General features: G+C 41.0%; 2 protein-coding genes across 2 annotated transcripts in view; one reads left to right on the forward strand and one right to left on the reverse strand.

Moving 5' to 3' along the window:
• Positions 1–2,979, forward strand: part of LOC127046399 (uncharacterized) — a 303,607-nt gene extending 300,628 nt beyond the window's left edge. Inside the window, exon 2 of the mRNA XM_050943391.1 lies at positions 1,960–2,979. Within this exon, the coding sequence (XP_050799348.1) occupies positions 1,960–2,827 (868 nt within the window). The 3' untranslated portion in view covers positions 2,828–2,979. The remainder of the gene's footprint in view (positions 1–1,959) is intronic.
• The window catches only part of LOC127046410 (uncharacterized), a 412,139-nt gene that overhangs the window by 303,515 nt on the left and 86,901 nt on the right, over positions 1–21,723 (reverse strand). The gene's annotated exons all lie outside the window — the stretch shown is intronic.

Raw genomic sequence — 21,723 nt, forward strand, 5'->3', positions numbered from 1 at the left:
AGAAAGGAAGTGAAGTGGGGGAGAAATAGGAGCAGTAAGGAACTGCTGTGCCTAGTTAGCAACAGGCACTAGCTGTTGCCTTCCTGCAACTGACTTGTACAGAGAGGTGTATATAGATGGTGGTGGGAATGAACACAGGGGAATAAAAGGACATTGGGTTGCAAAATAAGAGATCTCTGGCTAATTTATACAGCAAGCAAGGAGTCGCTGGTCCACAGGATGGAAACCAAAGAGCAATAGGAATGATTAAGGGGGATAGTGTATAGGAAAGATGTAAAGAATTAAAAATACTTAGTTTGGTGACTTTACTGTAGGTATCACGTATCAGAGGGTAGCCGTGTTAGTCTGGATCTGTAAAAGCAGCAAAGAATCCTGTGGCACCTTATAGACTAACAGACGTTTTGGAGCATGAGCTTTCGTGGGTGAATACCCACTTCCTCAGATGCATGTAATGGAAATATCCAGGGGCAGGTATATATATGTGTGCTAGCAAGCAAGCTAGAGATAACGAGGTCAGTTCAATCAGGGAGGATGGGGCCCTGTTCTAGCAGTTGAGGTGTGAAAACCAAGAGAGGAGAAACTGGTTCTGTAATTGGCAAGCCATTCACAGTCTTTGTTCAATCCTGAGCTGATGGTGTCAAATTTGCAGATGAACTGAAGCTCAGCAGTTTCTCTTTGAAGTCTGGTCCTGAAGTTTTTTTGCTGCAGGATGGCCACCTTAAGGTCTGCTATAGTGTGGCCAGGGAGGTTGAAGTGCTTTCCTACAGGTTTTTGTATATTGCCATTCCTAATGTCTGATTTGTGTCCATTTATCCTTTTCCGTAGAGACTGTCCAGTTTGGCCGATGTACATAGCAGAGGGGCATTGCTGGCATATGATGGCGTATATTACATTGGTGGATGTGCAGGTGAATGAACCAGTGATGGTGTGGCTGATCTGGTTAGGTCCTGTGATGGTGTCGCTGGTGTAGATATGTGGGCAGAGTTGGCATCGAGGTTTGTTGCATGGATTGGTTCCTGAGCTAGAGTTATTATGGTGCGGTGTGCAGTTACTGGTGAGAATATGTTTCAGGTTGGCAGGTTGTCTGTGGGCAAGGATTGGCCTGCCACCCAAGGCCTGTGAAAGTGTGGGATCATTGTCCAGGATGGATTGTAGATCCTTGATGATGCGTTGGAGGGGTTTTAGTTGGGGGCTGTATGTGATGGCCAGTGGAGTCCTGTTGGTTTCTCTCTTGGGTTTGTCTTGCAGTAGGAGGCTTCTGGGTATACGTCTGGCTCTGTTGATCTGTTTCCTTATTTCCTCGTGCGGGTATTGTAGTTTTGAGAATGCTTGGTGGAGATTTTGTAGGTGTTGGTCTCTGTCTGAGGGGTTAGAGCAGATGCGGTTGTACCTCAGTGCTTGGCTGTAGACAATGGATCGTGTGATGTGCCCGGGATGGAAGCTGGAGGCATGAAGGTAGGCATAGCGGTCGGTGGGTTTTCGATATAGGGTGGTGTTAATGTGACCATCACTTATTTGCACCGTTGTTCTAAGTCGGCCATGAAATATTGATGACAATATATATCTCCAGATCAGTGGCACTGCTATGGGCACCCGCATGGCCCCACAATATGCCAATATCTTCATGGCCGACTTGGAACAACGCTTCCTCAGCTCTCGTCCACTCACACCCCTTCTCTATCTACGCTACATTGATGACATCTTCATCATCTGGACCCATGGGAAGGAGACTCTGGAAAAATTCCACCATGATTTCAACAGCTTCCACCCCACCATCAACCTCAGCCTGGACCAATCTACACGGGAGGTCCACTTTCTTGACACCACGGTGCAAATAAGTGATGGTCACATTAACACCACCCTATATCGAAAACCCACCGACCGCTATGCCTACCTTCATGCCTCCAGCTTCCATCCCGGGCACATCACACGATCCATTGTCTACAGCCAAGCACTGAGGTACAACCGCATCTGCTCTAACCCCTCAGACAGAGACCAACACCTACAAAATCTCCACCAAGCATTCTCAAAACTACAATACCCGCACGAGGAAATAAGGAAACAGATCAACAGAGCCAGACGTATACCCAGAAGCCTCCTACTGCAAGACAAACCCAAGAGAGAAACCAACAGGACTCCACTGGCCATCACATACAGCCCCCAGCTAAAACCCCTCCAACGCATCATCAAGGATCTACAACCCATCCTGGACAATGATCCCACACTTTCACAGGCCTTGGGTGGCAGGCCAATCCTTGCCCACAGACAACCTGCCAACCTGAAACATATTCTCACCAGTAACTGCACACCGCACCATAATAACTCTTGCTCAGGAACCAATCCATGCAACAAACCTCGATGCCAACTCTGCCCACATATCTACACCAGCGACACCATCACAGGACCTAACCAGATCAGCCACACCATCACTGGTTCATTCACCTGCACATCCACCAATGTAATATACGCCATCATATGCCAGCAATGCCCCTCTGCTATGTACATCGGCCAAACTGGACAGTCTCTACGGAAAAGGATAAATGGACACAAATCAGACATTAGGAATGGCAATATACAAAAACCTGTAGGAGAGCACTTCAACCTCCCTGGCCACACTATAGCAGACCTTAAGGTGGCCATCCTGCAGCAAAAAAACTTCAGGACCAGACTTCAAAGAGAAACTGCTGAGCTTCAGTTCATCTGCAAATTTGACACCATCAGCTCAGGATTGAACAAAGACTGTGAATGGCTTGCCAATTACAGAACCAGTTTCTCCTCTCTTGGTTTTCACACCTCAACTGCTAGAACAGGGCCCCATCCTCCCTGATTGAACTGACCTCGTTATCTCTAGCTTGCTTGCTAGCACACATATATATACCTGCTCCTGGATATTTCCATTACATGCATCTGAGGAAGTGGGTATTCACCCACGAAAGCTCATGCTCCAAAACGTCTGTTAGTCTATAAGGTGCCACAGGATTCTTTGCTGCTTTTACTGTAGGTACACACTATTTTAAGCATGACAACATCTAGGGCCAAATTTTGACTTGAATTACACCCTGAATAATGCCACTTAAGTCAGTCACTGATGTAACTTGACAGCAAAATCTGCCCCACAGCATTAATAAAGGAGAACATGTGATAAAGACTTGCTGTAGTTAGGATGGAATTATAATGACATTGATTGGTTCAACAAGTGTTTGGGGTATTTTAGAAAGAAATTTTCACAGAAGAAAAATAAAACACTTGGTTCCCATTTCAAACACAATATAAAATTATATAACAAGCTATCAAAACAAATAAGTTGGGTTGATGGATTGTATATAAACTCAAGGAACTTTTTGAAGGTAATGAATAAAAACAAGCAACCTACTTGAAGATTTTTAATAACTTTGCATCACAGTCCAGCTGCTTACATTGTATTTTCAGCTTTTTTTGAAATGATGCCAAATTAAAGTAAATTTGAATATTATCTACAGAGAAGTTCTCTGTGGAATAATCACCAGAATATTTTTCATTATAACACAATTATATCACCAACTCCTAATGATCAGAATGCAGAGAGAATGATTATTTTCATTATGCAATTACTTTATAAGAAACATTTTAGGAAATTCAGCTGCATGCAAACAATTCTCTCAAAATATTTCATTTGCCAGATTAACCACTGGATGGGATCCCCTTCATCTCCTACCAGAAACTCACCTGTTCTCATTGTTGATTTAAATTACAATAGTATGCACACAAAGATATATGAGAGAGAGAGAGAGAGTGCTTGCTTCTTTGAGTACAAAGAATGATTTTAATGGCCAGATTTTCCAAGCAAGGCAAGCACAATTGTTTGCCTATATTTTCACACGCCTCCATTTATGTGTGCAAATTCCCAAGGTATAAATGCAAATTCGGCATTTGTGCTTATATATTAGCTGGTCACAAATGCACATAGCTATTTAGGAAATAAATTAGCTATGTACACACACAAATACTTCATGTGTGTATTGGGTATATATGTACATAAGTTAGGGAGGCACAAATATATGCATAGTGTTGCATACAGCTAACTTTAACATTCTAGCCCTTAATGCATATAAAAATGATTAGGGCTTTTGAAAATAATCTGTGTCTTTCATAATATTTTAAACACCTATATTCCTAATGGAAATAACCACACAGAGAAATATAAAAGCCTTAAACATTTGATTGTTCACCAAGATCTATGGTACACTGAAACTAGTATAATAATAATTTGCATTTCTAATGTCTCTTATCTGAAAAGACTTTATCAATGTGAGTTAGTTTTATAGGACCTAATCTAGCCCTCAAGTAGCATCACCACGTGAATTGTGTTAATTAGGAATGAATTTAGGCCCTTATCTCATTTCACAGATGAGGAAACTGAGGCATAATTTGGTAAAGCATATGCCCAACTTCACATGAGGAGTCAGTGGCAGATCCAGGGACAAGAACACGTTTTCCTGATTCCTATTCCCTGGCTTTAACTATTAAACCATGCTGTCTTTCATAACCATTACGCTTCTAAAAAAATGGGAAGGCATGAAAGGGGGAATTTCAGGGCAGCATGCTGAAGTCTAGACATAATGAGTTGACTGGAAAGAGAATTTTAATTAAGTGCTCAAATAAGAAATACACATATGGGATGTTCCAAGAGTCAATATGGCTGTAACAATACCCTTCGAGACAAGACCCAGCTCCAGAAAGGTACTTAGGAGTCTAAACTACTATTGACCTTAAACCTTTTAGCCCAGTATTTAGCACACTCACCTTGGATGTGGGCACCCTGGTTCAATTCCCCCCCTCTTTGCCAGAGAGGGAGAAAGGATTTGAATGGGGCCTCCCAAATCTAGCCCCTGAGTTATGACATATTTTGATGGGATGGGGTGCCCTCAGTTTTGCCCACTGAAGCTGTTCTATGGTGATAAATAATGAAAAAGTAAGTGGAGCAGAAGGACTGGACCTGGCATCTCCTACCTCCTAGGTGGCTGCCCTGGACTACAGAACTATGTGTGTCAATCTCTCCCTCTCCCCCTCACCCACCATGGATAAATAGTATCAGAGGGGTAGCCGTGTTAGTCTGGATCTGTAAAAGCAGCAAAGAGTCCTGTGGCACCTTATAGACTAACAGACGTTTTGGAGCATGAGCTTTTGCGGGTGAATACCCACTTCGTCAGATGCATGTGACATGCATCTGATGAAGTGGGTATTCACTCACGAAAGCTCATGCTCCAAAATGTCTGTTAGTCTATAAGGTGCCACTGGATTCTTTGCTGCTTTCATGGATAAATACATGCTCCAATCATTCATTCCCTCAAGCAACAATTTAAATGCCTAAGCTGCCTGACTAGAAGAGTGGGGTTCCTATTTGGGGATCCCTAAGCAATGCTAGGCACCTCCCTAGAGCCTGGATTTACGCTCCTATCTTTGAGACGGGGTGGGTTCTTATACCCCTCTCCTCAGCATTTGCCACTGGCTAGCTTAGGCATCTCCTCACCTAAGATGCTGGCTTTAATGGAACATAGTCTTAAGATTCTCTTTGTCCCCATTCGTTGACTAGGGAGCCTTGACGCCTACCTTGATTTTGTGGATTACGGTGCTCTGCTAGTGATTTTGCTAGGTATCTACATGTTAGGCAATATGATGATCACCATTGCAATGCCTAAGTGCCATCATTGAGCCCACCCAAGGTTCCTGTTGTAAATTCCACCTCACCCTTGGGTTAATAATTTAGGAATTTTAATTTCTCTTGCAATGAAAAATAGCACAGCTCAGAACAGTCATAGCAAAACTGGAAAAAAAAAGTATCAGCTATTTAAGCTTGAAAACTAACTACATCAGCACCTACAGACTCCCCTCTGGCTAACATTTTATTACAGGTTGCTCCAAGTTACAAATTTCACATCCTGACCTCCACCCAGATGATCAACCATCCCTAAATTGTAATTCAAGAGTTTGTTCACCCCATGATTAAGTTAGGGGACTATGTGAAAAATGGAATCTGGGTTAGACTTTTGAATGGAAACATAAGTTGGATGCATTTGGGGGCCGTTGCTACTAATTTTTGCTGGCCATTAATTTTCCTGCCCATGCTGCATTTAGATATTGCTCAGTGGGAAAGGTTTGTCTTAAAACAGCTTTAAAATGATCTTTGCTTTTCTTTTCTTTTCTTTTTTTTTCTTTTCTTTTCTACTCCCAGCCCCCCCTTTAAAATTACTTGTCGGTATTGAGATGCAGCTGTCACACAATTCTGGGCATCTGCACCTGTATTTCCCCACAGTGGTTCAGTAAAGTCACCCACTTTTAGCTTTTGGCTCCTCAGTTGTTCCCTCTATTCAGAGGGGACATGTGAATCACTCCTTTCTGACTAGGGTATTGTCAGGCTGGACAGTTCCCTACCTTCACTGTGTCATTCCTCACACAAACAGCTTGCCTTAGGAAACCTGCTTGCTTTCTCTCCAGAGACAGACAATGTAATTGCTACAGATTTGTTACCACACCATTTTTTTATTTTAAAGCACTATAGAGAAAACATTAAAAACAATAAAAGAATCTACATTCATGCTAATAAGCTTACCAGAGTTCACTCTAACTCTCACATGGCAAGTACAGTCTTTTAATATCCCATCAGAGAGGGAACCTTGTGGTTACAAGTTCATCAGAGCTTCGGCTCAGAAATAGCACCCCCATAACGTGCTCGGTTTCCTTTTGATATAGTTCAGAAGTCTTTGAATTAGAGCCTCCAAAAGCAGGTGGTTAGTATACAATGGGTGTCTCTCCCAAGGGCATATTTTCAAAACTTTGGTTTGGAGAGGAAAAATTTGTATTCCCCTCATCTCACAGTGTTTCGGGAAATCCACTTCACACATATTGTTCTAAAAAGACCTTTGAACCTCCTCATACCTTCCAGAGATTGAATTAATCTTGTCTTTCTGCTAAAGAAGTTCCATACAATCTCACACAAGCACAAAAACATTGCATTTGTAACACACCTCTACCCCACAATAACGCGACCCAATATAACACGGGTTCGCATATAGCGCGGTAGCAGCGGGGCTCTGGTGGTACTTAAAGGGTCTGGGACTCCGTCTGCTGCGAGAAGCCCCAGGCCCTTTAAATCACCACTGAAGCCCTGCCGCCGCTACCCCAGGGCTGTGGCAGTGGGGCTCGCCTGCGATTTAAAGGTTCTGAGCTCCCCACAGTGGCTGGAGCCCGGAGCTCTTTAAATCACCACTGGAGCCCTGCCACCACTATCCCAGGGCTGCAGCAGCGACACTCGCCGGTGATTTAAAGGACCTGGGGCTCTGGCTGCCACTGCCCCAAGGCTGCAAAAGTGGGGCTTGCCGGCGATTTAAAGGGCCTGGGGCTCTGGCTGCTGCGGAGAGCCCCGGACCCTTTAAATCACCACTGGAGCCCTGTCACCCCTACCCTGATATAACTGGGTTTCAGCTATAACACGGTAGGGATTTTTGGCTCCCCACGAATGCGTTATAGCAGCATAGAGGTGTACAATGAACTCCAGAAATGTTAATCTTAATTCCGTAAGGCTTAATTTAATTCAAAGGAGTTTATCTTAATTCCATACATTTTTTTCTGGATATTTAAAGGATACTTTAAATTGGTCACAGCAGCTTCTTCACACCTACATCACCATTGTTCTCTCTAATATGTAATGTACTGTTCTGCTGGATGGGGGACATCACATCAGGAGCATAAAAAACAAACAAACAGTATATTTCATCTGTTTTCATTGAAATCCAGTATGCTACAATATTAGAGCTGTCTCTTTGCACACATTTTAAAAACAGTCTTTATTGGTACATTTTAAGAACGTCTGTAAAAGAGAGTATCTGATTAGAATGCAATTGAAATAAATGCTTAAGACCCAGGAGGAAAAACATGCTTTACTAGTGACAGACTCAAGGAGCTCAATCTGTTTACTTTAACAAAAAGAAGGTTAAGGGGTGACTTGTATAACATGATCTGATGGCTGGAAGATGAAGCTAATTCAGACTGAACAACTTCAGACTGAAATAAGGCATAAAGGGTAATTAACCACTGGAACAATTTACTGTGGGCCATGGTGGATTCTCCATCACTGGCAATTTTAAAATCAAGCTTGGATGCTTTTTTCTAAAAGATATTAGGAATTATTATGAGGAAGTTTTATGGCTTGTGCTATAAGGTCACAGTGGTCCCTTCTAGCTTTGGAATCTATGCATCTATCAGAAAAGCAAAGCAGATTATGGGCCAGACTACGCTAGCCCCTTCTGAGGATGTGTAACTCACTGGTGAGCATGTGTTGCAGCTCTGTGCCAGATCCTCAAAGGATACAAGTTTGTAACAGCCCCAGCTAAAGAGTTTGCTCAAGCTGTAGATGCATGTGTGTTTAGCCTTGGGAGGTCCTCAATTCAGTCTCTGATGTTTCTGCCAAGATGACAGCCATCATCATCTTTTATTTAGAAAAGTCTGACATGCACAAGTCTATGGGTACAGATGCAATGCATCCGAGGGTGCTGCGGGAGCTTGGAGGAGAGGAAGATGATCAGGAACAGTCAACATGGATTCACCAAGGCAAGTCATGCCTGACCAATCTGATTGTCTTTTATGGTGAGATAACTGGTTCTGTGGATATGGGGAAAGTGGTGGACATGATATATCTTGACTTTAGCAAAGCTTTTGATACAGTCTCCCACAGTATTCTTGCCAGCAAGTTAAAGTAGTATGGATTGGATGAATGGACTATAAGGTGGATAGAAAGCTGGCTAGATCGTTGGGCTCAGTAAGTGGTGATCAACGGCTAGATGTCTAGTTGGCAGATGGTATCAAACAAAGTGCCCCAGGGGTCGGTCCTGTGGCTGGTTTTGTTCAACATCTTCATTAATGATCTGGATGATGGGATGGATTGCACTCTCAACAAGTTTGCGGATGACACTAAGCAGGGAGAGACGTAGATATGCTGGAGGGTAGGGATAGGGTCCAGAGTGACCTAGATAAATTGGAGGATTGGGCCAAAAGAAATCTGATGAAGTTCAACAAGGACAAGTGCAGAGTCTGCACTTAGGACTGAAGAATCCCATTCACTGCTACAGGCTGGGGACTGACTGACTAAGTGGCAGTTCTGCAGAAAGGGACCTGGGGATAACAATGGATAAGAAGCTGGATATGAGCTCTTGTTGCAAAGGAGGCTAACGGCATATTGGGCTGCATTAGTAGGAGCATTGCCAGCAGATTGAGGAAAGTGATTATTCCCCTTTATTCAGCACTGGTGAGGCCACATCTGGAGTATTGTGTCCAGTTTTGGGGTCCCCAGTGCAGAAAGGATGTGGACAAATTGGAGACAGTCCAGAAGAGGGCAATGAAAATGATTAGGGCGCTGGAGTACATGACTTTTGAGGAGAGGCTGAGGGAATTGGGGTTATTTAGTCTGCAGAAGAGAAGAGTGAGGGGGGATTTGATAGCAACCTTCAACTACCTGAAGGGGGATTCCTAAGAGAATGGAGCTCGGCTGTTCTCAGTGGTGGCAGATGACAGAACCAGGAGGGTGGTGAAGCACTGGAATGGGTTAGCTAGGGACGTGGTGGAATCTCCTTCCTTAGAGGTTTTTAAGGTCAGGCTTGACAAAGCCCTGGCTGCGATGATTTAATTGGGATTCGTCATGCTTTGAGTAGGGGACTGGACTAGATGACCTCCTGAGGTGTCTTCTAACCCTAATATTTTATGGTTCTTATGATAACAGGTGTGGTTAGGCCATGATTCAGGAAAGAATTTCTGCTGAAGAAAGCAATTAAGCATGAGTTAGATTTTAAGCATTGTCTTAAGTCCCATTGAGATGAATTGGATTTAAGCTCATGCTTAAGTGCTTTCTTGAATTAGGACCATAGCAAATGAGAAGATGGATGGGTAAGATCCTAACCATTCCTTCCCCCACCCATCTCTCTCTCTTTCTCTCTCCACACACACACACACACACACACACACACACACACACTCTCCCCATGTGCCAGGGAACTCTGGGAGGCACTAGAGTGATGCACAATGGTGAAGGCACTGAGGTCTCTGTTATTCAGTCCTCAGCTGGATAGATCTGATGGGTGGCAACTCTGAAACAGAAAATGAAAGTCTATTCTATCCATATCCATTTTTGGGGAATCTTATTTAAATCTGGACAAAACACACTTCCCACTAACTTAGTTCCCATCTTGGTTTGGCTGGCCAGACAGTGGATGCATGGTCCCCAACAATTTTTGTGGAAGATTGCTGCCAGCATAGAGGGAAGTGTTGTAGACACACAGGAGAGCTGCCTTTTCTTACAGGCTGAGGTCTTGGGTGGTCCTTTGATCTAGCTGATCTGCAGAGCTTCAAAGTTGCACACATTGCTCTCTGTCAGACCTGAGGACCTTGCCCTCTGAGGGGAGTATTCCTTGGAAACTGCAGAAGTGCAGTCTCAAGAAGGTTCTACAAGACCCCTCCCTCTCCCTCTCACAGATTACTTCTGAAGAGTTAACATTTTGGAATAGGAGCCTGAGGATAGAGGATGCTATGATCTTGGCAACTCTTAGGCTGATGATAAAGGAACAATGAGCAAATCCTCCACGCTAGAATTTGGATTCTCCCATCGCTGATATTTCTTTCAATGCTCTACAAAACTTCTACCTTTAAACCTTCTTTAATGGGAAGTGAGTCTGTCAGAATTCTCAGACTTGTTTGAACCTACTAAGAGAATAGTGAGGCTGGGATATTTTATAGGAAAGCCTAGAACAGGCAAGGCCACTAAAGTTCACATTTCTGACAAGGCAGCTAGATGCATCTTTTGAACAAATCATGCTCATTATAGACATATTTTGAACCGTGAATGATCACAGATGTAAGGCCTGTTAGTACATTTTGTGAATGTGTATTTTTGATGTTCTTTTTTCCTATTTAAAATATTTCATTTTGTTCAACAAATGGGAAATACATTTAACAACTCCAGTAATACAAGATCAACAGTCTCAAATCCTGACAGCAAACACATGGACTAAAATGCCACACATCATAGACTATTCATATTGGTCCAAGTTTTCAAAATGACAGTTTTGCACATGCCTGACTTGCAAAATAGCTTGGGGAAATGTTCGGTAGAATACTCCATTCAGTCTAATAATACTTTACTTTTCTTACAATAGTTGATTCCATCCAATTATATCAAAACATTGGAAGAGATGTGTTATGCCTAATTTAAGGATGAATGAAGAGAGGAATCATCTCTCATGTGACCTACAAAAGGCCACTTGCCGAGTCATTGGCAGACCCTCTGAAGACATGACTCCAAGTTCTTTCTCACACCACTTGTTTCCACTAATAATGTTACTGATAGCCACTGTTACTTTAAGGCTCGATCTGAGCACTTTGCCTAATATTTTCAAAAGAGGCCTAAAGAGAGCCAGGTCCCCATTTTCAATTGATTCTTCAGTGAAATTCAATGGAAGTTGGGTGCCTAACTCCCTTAGGCCCCAATTGTAAATCCCAACTTTTACCCTTTTCTATACATAATCCATATACATGACTGTGCTGTTCATATATTAAAAAAAAATCATCACATATACCCACTAATAGCAAAATACAAAAGAGGAAAATATACAAAAAAGAAGTATCCTTCAGAATAAATGACACTTGACACACTTTCATTGGTGCCAGGATACTCAGTGATGGGCACTTTCAAAGATGATAGATATGACAGGTGGAATTTACATTTATTTGAAAGTCTATGGGATTTATGATCTTAGGTTCATTTGAAAATCCAACCCAGAGCTACTGGAGCTGGTAAAAATCAATCATCATTATTATTATTTTGTAAAAACTGCTTAAGTTATTTCTATTTTGCAGAGTGCACAATAGAGCCACTTTCTATTTTCAAAATTTGTCATGATATTTTAACCAACATTTTTGTCAAAATGACAGTTGAAATTTTCTGTTTACAAGCATTTGTTTTTTTCTTATTGAAAACTAGGTAAAAAAATTGGTAATGATTTTGCAAACAATTCTGATAAGCAGTTGTGGAAAATTTAACAAAAGTGAACATTTTTATAATGGCTATTTTTGGCAAAAATGTTTTCAATAAAAGGACTTTTTCAACAAAAACTGTGTGCAAAACATTTGATCAACTCTAGTAATTATTCATATTTTACTGCATCAAATACTTAATGCTGCTCTTTTCTTAAACCAACAATTCATAATATAAACAAACAATATACAAAGAAATTGGTATTGTAAAAAAATGAACCAATCCACACTAGCAATACATATTCATACCTCTCATTATGCCATAGTCTGGCACATTGTCTAATGAAATACACCACTACTCAAGTATGATGAAGACAGCACTCAATGCAGCTCCTTCCTCTCCTTTCCATCAACTGGACTTTTAACATTGGCTTCAAGGGAAATAGATTGGACCCATAATTAGAGAAAGTCCAGTGAAAACAGAAAAATAGGTCATTGTTCTTAAAACAACAATGATGATGCAATGTTTCTGGCCAGTTATTTTTACACATGCATGTAAGGGCTGTGATTAATTTAGATTAGTTTGATTTAGCCTGTTTTAATAATTGCGTGACTTTTATCTGGCTTCCCATGCCAGATGGTTCAGCCAGCTTAACAACAGGAAAGATGTTGTGGCTGCAACAGTGAAATTACACTTATTTATAGAAATCTGAGCATCTTTCACACACATCAGAGCTCTGCACTCCTGCATTTGAGCACTTTGCAGTAGATTGCCTTTATATATCTCCGCTTAATTCTATATAATTTATTTACCTCCCAAAGTTACTTGAGTTGTTTTATTCAGAATGTGTTTTTTTCTCTCGGTTGGTCTGCTAGACTGCTTGTGTTCTTGCAGCTCAGGATCGGCGCTAGTGTTTTTAGTGCCCTAGGCGCACAGCCATTTCGCCGCCCCGTGTGCTGGTCCCACGGCTCCTGGGGAGCTGCTGCAGCCGTGCCTACGGGAAGTCCACTGGAGCTGCGGAAGCAGCGGACCCTCCACAGGCACGACTGCGGCAGCTACACTGGAGCCGCGGGACCAGGGACCCTCCGCAGGCACGACTGTGGCAGCTCCACCAGAGCCGCCTGCCACCCCTCCCAGCAAAATGCCGCCCCCCTATAATCCTGGCGCCCTAGGCGATTGCCTAGGCCGCCTAAGTGGAAGCGCCGGCCCTGTTGCAGCTCCTGATTCTGCACCCACATCATTGTACATTAAGAGCTTCTTTGGTGAAATAGTGGAGTTACACTGTGGTTAAAGAGCTGGCAGAATTGAGTCCACTGACTTTAATCTGTACATGAACGGCTCCTGTGCTTCAGTTTTCCCAACACTTGGATGTTTACAATGTCTTCAGATTGTTAATTCTCTTATTCAGAATCCTAGACACATGCTAGTTTTAAGCTCTGATCCAAAAGCTTTCATCTTTAGAGACTGAAATTCAGGAACCTGCTGTTTCTGATTACTTGTATTATTCCATTACACTTCCTTTGACTTGCTTTTCCTGATTTAATTTACAGTCACACACAGTAGGAAGCAATAGTCATTTTGCCCTCTGATTTAGCATTAGAGACATCCTGTGTACAATTCATCTGTTTTTTTCAGACGTCCAATTGTACTGTACATGGAATAGTTATGCACAGTTAAAGGCCCACAAGATTGAACAATAATTTTAAAAAGGTGGAAATATGGCTGGGTTGACTGCTTTGGAAGACAGACATCCCATTTTTGCCTTCAACACACTTCAAAATTAAATCATTTGAATAGCATCACCAAAATATACAGCTCCCAGCTGTTTCTATCTATTGTGAAACTCACTACCAATATTCTGAGCAATAACCAGTGCCCCTTTTCCTTCTTCAAGAGATATTTGGCTGACAATGAGCTCAGTTATGCAACGTGCTGAGGACCCGTGCACAGAGCTGACCATTCTCATCTCCCTTTGATATCAAGACCAGGCACATTAGGTCTGCAGCCTGCTCCCATTGAAATCAATGGCTACATTCCTATAGACTTTAATGGCACAGAGTCAAGCCCGCTTAGGGTGACCAGATGTCCTGATTTTATAGGGACAGTCCCGATTTTTGGGTCTTTTTCTCATATAGGCTTCTATTACACCCCACCCTCTGTCTCGATTTTTCACACTTGCTGTCTGGTCACCGTAAGCCCGCTGTGCTCGAAACAAAATGCTCATTCCATCAACCTGCATATAGAAATTATAGATTTTGCACAGAACTCTAAAAAGTGCTGCTATTATTTTGCAAATCACACAAATAGAAAATACATTTTTTCTGATTAAACTTTCCCTCCATTTGTCTACATAAAATCAATTCAAGAATATGCATTTATACGGTGTCTTTCATCCCAGGCATGTGTCTAGCTTCTTAAAATAAATGTTATCTGAGATCCAAGTACTTTTGTCAAGCATGTGTGAGTCAGCAGCGGTAAGAAGGGATTTCCTCCTTCCCGCTCTTCTCTCATTCCTTTCCATTATGTGGCACATTTTTAAAATCTGACAAAGTTGTAACAAAATGATCACTAACTTTCTGAAAGGATCTTAGAGAAGAGGTATGTTGTTTAGTGCCAAAGAAAGTCAAACAATCTCGGCACACACTTGAACTATTAGGCCCTAATCCTGCTCCCACTGAAGTCCAAGCACTTCAATATGTCATTTCAATATGAAATCCAGGCCAGACATTCTACTAATGAGTAATCTTTTCTCCAATAAATTTCAGCCCTTCGTTCTGTTCACGAATAGTTTTCTATCACACAAATATTGCATATTTGTTATCTGTAATTGTTAAACAATTTAGAGGAACAAATTTCAGCCTGTGGAGTGTTCATAGTTTGTTTTTTAGACTTTTCACTTTTTGCGATTCGAGGCTGGTGACTTAGATCATATGGTATTTTTGCTCCCTGACTGGGTGATTGAAACTTTTTTGAAAGTGGAGGTGGTCAAAAAATGCTATACATGTAATGCTTTGTCACAGATTTCCCCTCCCATTTTTTTGACTAAATAAAATAGATCTTTTTCAGTTTTCAGAAAAAACAAAATTTGTTCCATTTTTATTTGTCTTCCTTCTTCCTCATTTTTCATTGGAAAGGGGGAGAAAAAAGAAAAGAAGGAGAGAATGGGAGGGAACACACCCCAAAAGATGAACACTTTGTTTTTTGAATTTATTTGTTGAAAAAAACCAAAATTTTGACAAAACTGAAAATATTCTTTTCTGTCTAAAGGCCATTTTTCACCTAAAAAAATAATTGATAATTTGACTCAGGTCCAATAAAAAAGGAGATATGTAATGAATAACAAATAGCAAATAACATAATTTCATGCACACATGAATATTAGCAGAGAACAGCTGTTTGCCAAACAATCATGCAAGTAAACACCTGATTACACAGATTTTGTGAATAGTGAATAAAAAGAAGACATGGATGTGGTTGAATTGCAAAGTCATTCAGATTCCATAGGAATGTCTGTAAATGCTATTTTTGAAGCATTTAACTAGCAAATCTCCTGGAAACAGATAAATTAGGACCTGATTGAAAGCCCATTGATATCAATTAATTTTGGATCTAGCCCCTAAAAAGTTCCCCCGCCCTATAACCGAATTAGTATAGCAGATATTATCCAAAAAGGAAAATATGGAATGTAGGATCACGTAAAGCAACTGATAGCTAGTAATATGGTAAATAACGAGGTAATAATAGTCTCCAGTGATGAAGGGCTTATTTATATACACATAGGCTCCAATCTGCAAAAATACACGAGTAATTTTATGCAAGGGACTAGTCCCATTAAAACCAATGGGACTTCTCATATGCATAAGTATTTGCAGAATCTGGTCCAGAAATGGTATATGCAACTTCATATTTTGCATTTCTTGATTCTAGTATGCTTAAATTCTCAAATTTAAAAGGGCATTAATGTAAATTTTTGCATTTCTCTTAACTCCTTCCTCCTTAACATTTAAAATCACTCACGTACATTTAAAAATGATCATTCCAACAGTGTTCTGCCTGATTACAGTCTAGTTTGGCTTTGAGATCCCAGGCTGTCTCATTTGCTGATGGCTGTTGCCTATTATACTTCATCCCTGTTTCAGGGTTTCTTTCATGTAATTATTGAAAGTTGCCTTTGAGTTGGTGTGGTTCACTGACACTTCATCTGCTTCTAATCATATGCAGATGACACACAATTACATCTCCAAATGGATTCAAATAATGACCGTTCATTGACATTCAGAGCTAACTGCCTTTCAGACATGAGGGTCTGGTTAATGATCAATATTAACAAAACGAAAGTCAATGAATCATATATATATGTAGTCACCTTACTTTATGCACTACAATTTGAAAATTAGGGTCTTCTGCCATTACAAGGGTTGAGCAAATACTGGGGAGAAGGGAATATCTTTATTGGACCAACTTCTGTTGTTGAGAAACACAAGAAGTTGGTCCAATAAAAGATATTACTTCACCCACCTTGTCTCTCTAATTTCAGCCTCTTGTGTGTTTGCATTCCATGAATATTCACGTTAGCAAATGAGCTTACTGGCAGGGTATCTGAAATTAATTTTCAATTTTGAAATAGGTAATATTCCCACCAGAAGCTTAATTGTAAAGATTAATACTTGCCCAATAAGGGGCTAAAAGCTTATCATATGACCAATTTTCAACCAATTACTGCTCAAATTTTGAAAACAGAATACTTATAGCCAGCTCTTGACTAAAGAACTACAGAATTTTTTTGGTTTCTAATCTCAAACAATCAATATATCTGAGAAAATTCTGGTAAGGTTCATGGACAATCCAAGAACAGAAAAAGAAGTGAAATTCACTAAATAAACTGTTTATCATTAATCGTTTACTTAACCTTAGTAAATATATATGTTTTGGCATGTGGTTATAGTACATGTAGGCGTAGTACTTGTGAAACCACATGCATACATACACAGGCATTTAGTCAATATGATCAGTATTGCCACTGGGGTTTCTTTAAAAATAGAGATGCATCATTACTAAAGATATGTTCGCTCTCCCACTGCCAGGTGCCGTCCACCACATGCTGCCAAAATTACAGGCTTATTGCTATGATGATGTATCACTTCAAGAAAAACTGACCCCTCCCTCAAATTACATTTCTACCAGCAATCTCAGTCTTGGCAAATTGAGATTAACTGATGCTTTGTGAACCCACAAATTGTTTTAGTTGATCTCAATTTGCATTTTTCCTCTAAAAAGAATTTTGGCTGAAAAGTTGTGCCCAGCTCTAGTGGAGACCCATTGTGTGGGGGCCCTTTTCTGGCTTCTCTTCCCCTCCTCCCACCGCCCCCCCCCCAATACGCACATATATGGAGGGGTTATAAGTGGCACAGAAGGCATTCTGCAGGCCCTGTGTACCATGGGAGAATTTCACCTTGGGAGAAGTCACAGTACCTAAGCTTTGCTCTGCCAAATAGTTTCACAGTTAAAGACTCTTTCCAAAGAGCAACGGCTTTAAAGTATCCCCATGTTTCCAAAGCAATCTGAGACTATGGCATGAACCTCACCAGGAACAAAGAACATCACAGACCTCACCACCTCTGTTCCAAGTGAAAGGCACATTTCTTTGACTTTGCTTTCTTCAATACACAAAGGAAAAAAAAACCTACTAAAACATGATACTCCACTGCATAAACTCTGGAAGAAGGATGAGAAAACAGACAACACATGACCAGTATTAGTCATGTTGCTTAATGCGCTACTGGAAGGTGCTCAGATACTAGGGTGATGAGCACAGTTTAAGAATATAGAGAAAGTTGAATTTTCCTTTTAGGATCCACTAGTAGATGATGGGCTTTGGTTGGTCGTTTGAGTGTTCACTCATGACGGGCTATGTTTGCTTACCTCATAAGGTATGTTTGTGAGGCTCAACTAAACTTTATGATGGCTTTTGAGAGGCTTGGATTCAGGGAACTAAAAATGTGGAAAATGTTCTCATTAGCTTCTTGGCACTTCTTTCACGATACGGACAAGTGCAGGAGCCTTATACTAGCTTTGTCGAGTAAAGTCTTCAAAGACCAGGGAATCCCCATGTACATTTCTCTAAGGCAACTTGAAAAGGTTAAAAAAAACCCCACAAAAACAAATATTTTCAAGCTATGTGGATCCTGATGACCTTGGATTCCAAACTTAAATAAACTATTTCTCAGGGTTCCAAACACAGAGGAAGAGTGTGATGGGACGACTGAGTCATCCAAACTTTGGGTTTGAAAACAGTCAGGGTCTGGTTCTGATTTCATTTGCACAAGTGTAATGCTGTTGTCTGCAGTAGAGTAGACCCAGCACACCCCAACAGAAGAAGTTCTGTAGGAAGACACCCTCCCTGAATGACGTTAGCTATGCTGACAGAAGCACTCTGTCAGTATAGCTTTTCCAACAGTGCAGACACAGCTATGCCAGTCGAGGTATTGGGTTTTTTTGCACCAACCAACATAGCTATACCTATGGTGATATAAGTTTCAAGAGTGGACTAGTGTGGGTGAGATTAGAGTCAGGAACTTAGATTCTCAGGACCCCCCTCAAGTCTAAGGCCTTCTAGAAAAGGGAAAGTGAACTGGAACTATTATTACTTTCCCTGCTGAAATTTCACAGGGTCAGGGGACGCAAAAGTGATGGGCACCCCTTATTCTGAGCCACACCTCACACACTGCCCCACACAGCCTGCCCACCCCTTATGACTAGGGAAAGGGGAACCATTGCTGTGGAAGTGGCTGACCCCTAGTTTGGTAAGAGGGAGGAGAGATAGGGGATCCCCTCGCATTTGATTCCAAGATGGCATGATGTGGCTCAGTGTACTTAAGATGTGCCAGACGCAAATGCTTTAATTCTCTGGAACAGTAGCTGCTGACATTGGCACTTTGCTTATGCTAAAAAGCAGATGCATTCTGGGAAATATATAAGCAGAACTGAGGGCATGCCTCCAAGTTTGGATAATCATTTTAGGGACAAATCCTGCAAATTACATAAAAAAGACAACTACATCATGGTTATTTATAGACCCACAAGTCTCTGGAGTTGTGTGTTAATCCAGATCCTTTGAGACTTCTTGGTTGTAATGATTTATGTCTATGCCCATCTTTGGCCTAATTCCTTTCTGCCTGAAAACTTGTTTAAAACCATTTACACCTGTATAAAGCAGGTGGAAAATGCTGCCATTCTAATTTAGTACTGTTTTCACTCACTCTGCACAGACTGCATGTGGGTAAATTATTACACAAGATGCAAGGCAGTGGAGAACCAGCCCTCTTTTCTTTTGCTTTTTTCTGCTCAGATGTTCCTGCCATTTTCCTTCTATTTTGGTAGATGTCCCTCTTTTCATAGCACTCCCTGTAACGTCCTTTCTTAGAGAGATCTGGGAGGCTGAAATTCTAGCCCTAAGTCAATGGGAATTTTGTCATCAGCTTCAATGGCATCAAAATTCCACCAGTAGTGTTTATAAAAATAATGAGACCTAAGTCTTACATAGCACTTTCCACCAGTAGATCTCAATGTGCTTTACAAAGGGATAGCTCAGTGGTTTGAGCATTAGCCTGCTAAACCCAGGGTTGTGAGCTTAATCCTTGAGGGGGCCATTTAGGGATCTGGGGCAAAAATCTGTCTGGGTATTGGTTCTGCTTTGAGCTGTGGGTTGGACTAGATGACCTCCTGAGGTTCCTTCCAACCCTGGTGTTCTATGATTCTAAAGGTCACTCAGCAGGCTGGTCGAAGAGCCAGGAATAAAACCCAAGTATCCAGAATTAGTCTAGTGCGCTAATCTCTAGATTATATTGCCTCCCATCTGTACTGTTTATATGCAATTTATGCCTCTGTACTTTCAGCAGTAAGCTCCATACTTGAAAGAAGCACGAGATCTGCTGCTGTAGTTAGAAAAAGGTATCGCTGCTACACAATGTAAATGCCCTTTATTCTGAGAGACGACACCAGAGTCACAGCAGGGACAATCCTTGGTCCCAACTGGTCAATGGGCATTCTACTCCTAATTAGAGTTTTAAGAGCAGCATCAGGCTCTTTTCAGTCAGTGGCGTTTGGCATGAAACACGATGACAGGCTATAACACTGTTTAAAAGGCAAACAAAATGAAAGACCCGGTGGTGCAAACACCTCATTGTAATAAATCATCAGAATCTGCATCAGTGAGTCATCATAAAAACAGATCGTAAAACAGGAACAGCAGAAGGAATGTAAAATTTAAGAAGAAAGAGATCCACACAGTGGTCCTGATTCTCCACTACCTTGAACCTTATTTAGACATTGACAGCTGTGCAACATACATGTAAAATACTTCCAACTCAGAATAGCTATGGCACAACCCCAGCCTAAGGGCTTTGTCTATAGGAAAAGAAGTATGACCAGACATCCCTACTGCCTAGCAATCCCTAGTGGCTGGAATTGACCCTTGGGGATGTTGGCATCGGGCATAGTAACAACGGGGAGTGGATTGGCAAAGAACTGGGATCTAAAAATCTGTCCCTGTTACTTTAAGATTAATTTTTAAGTTTAAAAATCTCTGTGAAAAAAAATCACAAGATGGAAATGAGAAGCTGCTATAATTCTCAAGCCATTGATTTTCCAGCCTGTAATGTTGTTGAAGGATGTTGTCATTTGAGCATGTGTCACTACATACTCTCAGCAATACTTAAACCTTGCAGACTCTTGGCATTATCTCTATTCTGTCAAACTGGTTCTGCACAACTCAACCGTAATTATTAGGAACAAAAATTTCTTTGATATTAAGGCTCTTAACGCTTAAACTGTGTGTTTGCTGCATATTTCTAAAACCAGGCAGTATAACACAACTTTTACCATATGTTTTCTCATCAGTAGTAAGGACCCCCTGTGTGTGGAACTGGCTTTGACAGCAGTTTGTTGATCTGCACCTCAGAAGCATAGCAGGGTCATGATTCAACCACTAGCTATCTCTAGATCTGTGGTAAGCATGTATGGTTAGCTTAAATTGTCTTGTTCTGCTTTATAAACATTCCTTCATTTGCTTTCAGTACCTGGAATAAATCATTTTTCTAATTTAGAACTGCATGACCTGAATCACCTTGATTTAGATGTTGATTAAGCAGGACCCCAAGGGTAATCAAAAGACAGTCCCACAACTGTGGACACTGATTTCGGAATTTGTCTCATATCTAGGCAAATCTCATTTGTCTCTTATCCAGGAAGGATTAAATTTGTACTGATAAATGATGATAAACTTTAATTTCACTGTATGTACACAAACAGGCCAAAAAAAACCCCAAAAATTCCCTAGCTAATAGAAATTTACAGCTACACAAAGTAAGAAAATTGCTGCTGGAGAAAATAGAGTTTGATGTAAGGGTATTTACTTTGTATATTTTGACGGATGATGTTGACAATTTGTGTTTGAACAGCTATAAAGCTTTATTTTTTTGAATCTCAACATCTACTGTCATTACATAAATATTGTCTGACCCCTGCCATAATTTCCCACCCATGTGAAAATTTAAATAGATCAAAATAAAAGTTATGCTTAAAACCCATCGTTCAGTGGAACTGTGAAAATATAAATGGATAAACATTAAAAAAAATACTTAAAAATAAACAATGATGTTATTGTGATGGGGTGTCTGCCCCACACTGGCAGAAGAGGGGTTAAAGCAGCCCAGGGGAGGCTGTGC

Source organism: Gopherus flavomarginatus, chromosome 3, assembly GCF_025201925.1.
Source record: "Gopherus flavomarginatus isolate rGopFla2 chromosome 3, rGopFla2.mat.asm, whole genome shotgun sequence".
Taxonomy (NCBI): domain Eukaryota; kingdom Metazoa; phylum Chordata; order Testudines; family Testudinidae; genus Gopherus; species Gopherus flavomarginatus.